This window comes from Lactuca sativa, chromosome 7 (genome assembly GCF_002870075.4).
Source record: "Lactuca sativa cultivar Salinas chromosome 7, Lsat_Salinas_v11, whole genome shotgun sequence".
NCBI classification, from domain to species: Eukaryota; Viridiplantae; Streptophyta; class Magnoliopsida; order Asterales; family Asteraceae; genus Lactuca; species Lactuca sativa.
The window spans coordinates 65881866-65886373 of NC_056629.2; the positions used below are offsets into that span (position 1 = coordinate 65881866).

General features: G+C 37.3%; 1 protein-coding gene across 1 annotated transcript; it reads right to left on the reverse strand.

Annotated features, from left to right (window-relative positions):
• Window positions 1-335: 335 nt before the first annotated feature.
• LOC111882251 (uncharacterized) lies at window positions 336-1262 on the reverse strand. The gene has a single exon (XM_023878608.3). The coding sequence runs from the start codon at window positions 1153-1155 to the stop codon at window positions 571-573; it is 585 nt and encodes a 194-aa protein (XP_023734376.1). The 5' UTR covers window positions 1156-1262; the 3' UTR covers window positions 336-570.
• Window positions 1263-4508: the final 3246 nt, after the last annotated feature.

Below are 4508 nucleotides of genomic sequence, written 5' to 3' on the forward strand. Positions count from 1 at the left end.
ATAGAAATTAATAATTCAATTAAAAAAAAAAAAAAAAAAAAAAGATAACGTTGAACATGACGACAACTGAACGAATACGCTGAACACGAAGTGGAAATGACGGAGCTTAGAAACGGAAAACGAACGCAGTTAACGGAAAACGTTAAACTTCAATGCTAACGAGAGATGGAATGGAAGTTAATGGAACGATGATGAATATGGATACGGATATCATCAACAGAGTCCGATCTCTGGATAGAAATGAATTGAAATTCGGTAACAGATGTGGTGGAATTAGTTACTTTTGTGAATTTTAAAGTGAATGGATTTTGTTTTAGAGACTTGAAGCTGCTTCGTTAGCCATTAATGGCAGCAACCGATGATATTCATATATTCTCATCTATAAGTATATACAGACACAAGAGGAATCTATTATCCAGTTCAGGATTTCTTTCGGTAACCGGAATTTAAAAAAAACCGTCCGTCCCGACTTCTTCAACCGCCACCGACTCGCCGGGATCTGATTCACCACCACCATGATTAGCTCCAGAGAGCTCAAACGAGATTCAAAAAATCACAAATCATCAAGCTTTAGACTTTAGTCATGGAAGATAAACGACTAAGCGTCGGTTGAAAACAAGTTCTCCGTCGCTGCTGATGAGACGACGGCCGAATCAACGCCGCAAGAGCTCTCTTGACCAAATCACCGCCTTCAACAGTGCCAATCCGTACCAACGAGTTTGTCATTGCGGACCTCCTCGCGTTGAGTCGATTCGAAGGATACGACACCGGAGTGTGATTGCTGTTAGAGTTTTTATGCAAGCTGCACCTAAACGAACCTGGATGCGAAGTAGGCGAACACATACACATCCTCCTCGGTTTATCCAACTGCTTCTTCGACGCTTGATTACTATTATTACTCCTCGGAATTACAGAGATCGAACGACTCGGAGAAATTTGACGATTGTCGAGAGAAAATCGTATATTCGACGCCGATGGAGATGATCCGAATACGTTGACACGTGTAGGTGACGCAGATCGGTTCTGAAAGAACGACGACGGGCTCGACGAGAAGGCGGAGGTGGAGGAAGCAAACGAGTTTGACGACGGCGAGGTGTAGAATCTTCCGGAAGGAGAGTGAGCTCGGAGTACGGGTCTTCGGGTCGGATTCGCCATTGATTTACAGTTAGAGAAATTTGGGGTTTTTGAGAAGATAAGGAAGGGAGAAGATTAGAGAGAATTTTTAAAGACTGCTTTTCGCTTTCTAAATTGGCAAACCTAACTTCAATCGAGCTATCTATTTAAAGGAAAACGAAAAATGAATTTTGTTTTTTGGAATTATTTTCTTTTATTAGTTTCTTAGGGTCGACGTAAAACGACAAGGATAGGAGCCGTTTTGGAAACGGGGTATGAATGTATGATGTGAGGTGGGGTAGTGGTGGGGTGCCACGTACGTAGTAAATACTCTATGGTGCCACGGTATACGAGGTATTATACATTATTATAATACTTTTAACAAAAGTTTGTTTATAGTTATTTGGGGATTATTATTATAATAATATATAATTTTGAGAAATTGGGATCATTTAATATTTTTTAGATTTTGTTTTATGGTTTCTTAAAAATATCTTTTCTTTTTTGTTTTATATCTTGTCGTTTCATGTATAGAACAGGAGGAAGAATCCATCGACTTGAGGGATGGGGAGGCTCCTTTATTATTTGTATTTGGTCGGGAAAATCATAAAGGAAGAACGAATTTTAGAATTATTACGATTTTGGTTTGAATAATTGAATATCTAAAACAATGTATCCTTAAGCCTTAAGGTATATGGAGGAGGAGGTTCTAGGTCATAGGAATTATTGAATGGACTCGATGTTGAATAAAGTCTGAATTCGACACGTTTGATATAGTCTTTCAAAATCTATAGAGGAATTAGAATCCAAAACAGTTAAAAAACTTCATCTTTTCCAAACCATCCCTCTGCCCTTGAAAGCCATTAACTAATCTTAAGAGCAAAAGTAAATTAGATGAGTCGTCTTTCGTATAGATGTCTAAAAACATGTAAAGTGTTTATTTTCAAAAATTAATTTAGACCGTCCCTTATTTGGTTAAAATTTGCACATGTTATCACTTGTTAGTTTAAATTTACACATTTAATCCCTTGCGAGACACGAATAATTATTCCGTCCTTTATATTTTATTTTTGATTTATTTTATTTTTCTTACAATTAATTGCAATATAAAATATAAAATTAAAACCCACCCAACCCACCTTATCTAACTCGTCCCTTCTAAAGTCTTTTTCCTCCTAAAGCAAAATCATCACCACGTCGGACCATTGCCCACCACCAACTTTTTTCGCCAGAAACACTGTTAACACCCCCTTCTTTCCTCGTTCTTCTTCCCATGAATCCCTAAGCCACCATCGTCGACCAACATCTCATGTACAAACACCAACCGGAGTAGAGAATTAGAAAACCTACACTTTTTTAGGGGTGCTGATGAGTACAAAGAGAGAGGGCAAGAGAGACGGAGATGGAATTGCCATCGCCACCTGTGCATCGAACCGTCATCGTCGTCTGCAATTGTTCGTAGATCTACACTCCGGGTGACGGTTGCCGGAGATGGCTTTGTCTTCTCCACCTGAACTCGTATTTGCTGATGTACACCCCAATAGATCCGGTGGTAGTCAACGGTGTACAACCCCAACAAATCTGATGGTCATTTATGAGATAGAGTAGTTTCCAGTGTCGATGAACGGTTATGTCAACAGATCTGCTACCCTCTCGCTGGAAAAAGGAGAGGTGACTAGGGTTTAGGGTAACGACTGTGGTGCGCATAAATCATCATTGTTTACAAAATAGGGACTAAATATGTGTACCATCCATAAAATTCATGAAAAATTTAAACTTTTAAAACCAACCCATAAATCATCATTGTTTACAAAATAGTTTTCGAAACATGTTCAATATCAATGTTTTCTCCAAAATCATAAAACAACACACGAGGAGGTACACGATCACGCATTTGCCTTCTCGCGATCCTCTGAGGTACATGAAACATAACCCAAAACTGTAAGCCCAAAGATTTAGTGAGTTCCCCCAAACTACCAACACATCACAATATCATAATAATAACAACAAACAACATGCATACAAAGCCTTCAATCTGACTGGAACGCCTAGTCAAAACAGAAATTATTAAGAAGAGGGGGGGGGGGGGGTTGAATTAAACTAAATATTGCAGTGATATTAAATTAAACGAAAATCAATATATAAAACGATTTTCAGTTCTGCTGCGACTTTCCTAATCATGTAACTGATCCAGATCGAATTATTCGAGATGTGTTTTATCTAAGCTGGTACTGAGAAAAACTAACAAGCTCTAGTATAATCTCTTTTACCTAAATTAGTTAATAAAAACAAACTCTTTGAATTAACCCTAACTTTTTACTGTCTAATCAAACAAGCTCTTAATTAAGATCATCAAAGTTGCATTAAGTTCTTTGTAAAATTCTCAGCAATATCCAATACTTCTCACAAGCTCGGAAGCGTAAATATATGATTTTGCATTTTATAAAAAGTCAAATCCCAAATACGGAACCAATTTATTACTTGTTACTTATTACTAGTTGACAAAAACAATTATATATTCTATAACTAATTAACTGGAATGATAAAACCCTAGCTAGGTGATCAGACTAACAAGAATCAAAATCAAACATTAATTAAGAACAAAACTGAAGAACCTAGATAGAAACACAAAATGAAAATTAGATCTAATGATCAATTACATGAAAAGTATTTGTCTTTGCAGAACTGAAAACTAAGGTTTTAGCCAGACATGGCTAAAATCTGATAAAAACAAATGAAAAGAGAGATCAAACAACTAATCTTACTAATCTACTTGAAAGAGATGATCCATCGTCTTCAGATCTTCAGAAATCGTTGAAATCGGAGAAGAAACACCTCCAAAATCGTATTTTCATCGTCTAGTACCTCTGGAATCGCCAACTTAGGTTATTGGAAGGTTATGAATGTCTATTTATATGTCCAGCAGCAAAAACGACGCACTTGCGATCGCATGTTTCAAAGTTGCAATCGCATGTTTTGATAAAACGCGTCACGGTCCTTTTTAATGAAGTAGGATGCTATTTTAGCACATTTTGGGATGCCTGCGATCGCATAGAGGGAAGTTGAAATTGCATGTTCATACGTTGCAATCGCATGTTTTGAGTTTTCACTTCAAGATGAATTTTTAGCACTAAAAAACCTCGAATCCAAGTTGCGACCAAAATTGAGATTGTACAAAGGCTCCATGCGATCACATCTTTTTCCTAAGACGTTTGAAATTTCGTCTACATTTCAGATCATTTTGAATTGCGTCAATCGGAGTTACGGTTGATGAGATATGGTCAAAATACTGACAGGGGGTCAAAAGTTGTCGACAACATCCTTTAACTTTGAATTGCAGATTCTGTCTTCGTGTGATCAATTCGATCGAATCTTTCTTGACCAAAACATCTTCT

Bases quoted from the DNA above. Each gene is read 5' to 3' on its own strand.
- LOC111882251 (XM_023878608.3), bottom strand. From the start codon at position 1,155: ATGGCGAATCCGACCCGAAGACCCGTACTCCGAGCTCACTCTCCTTCC.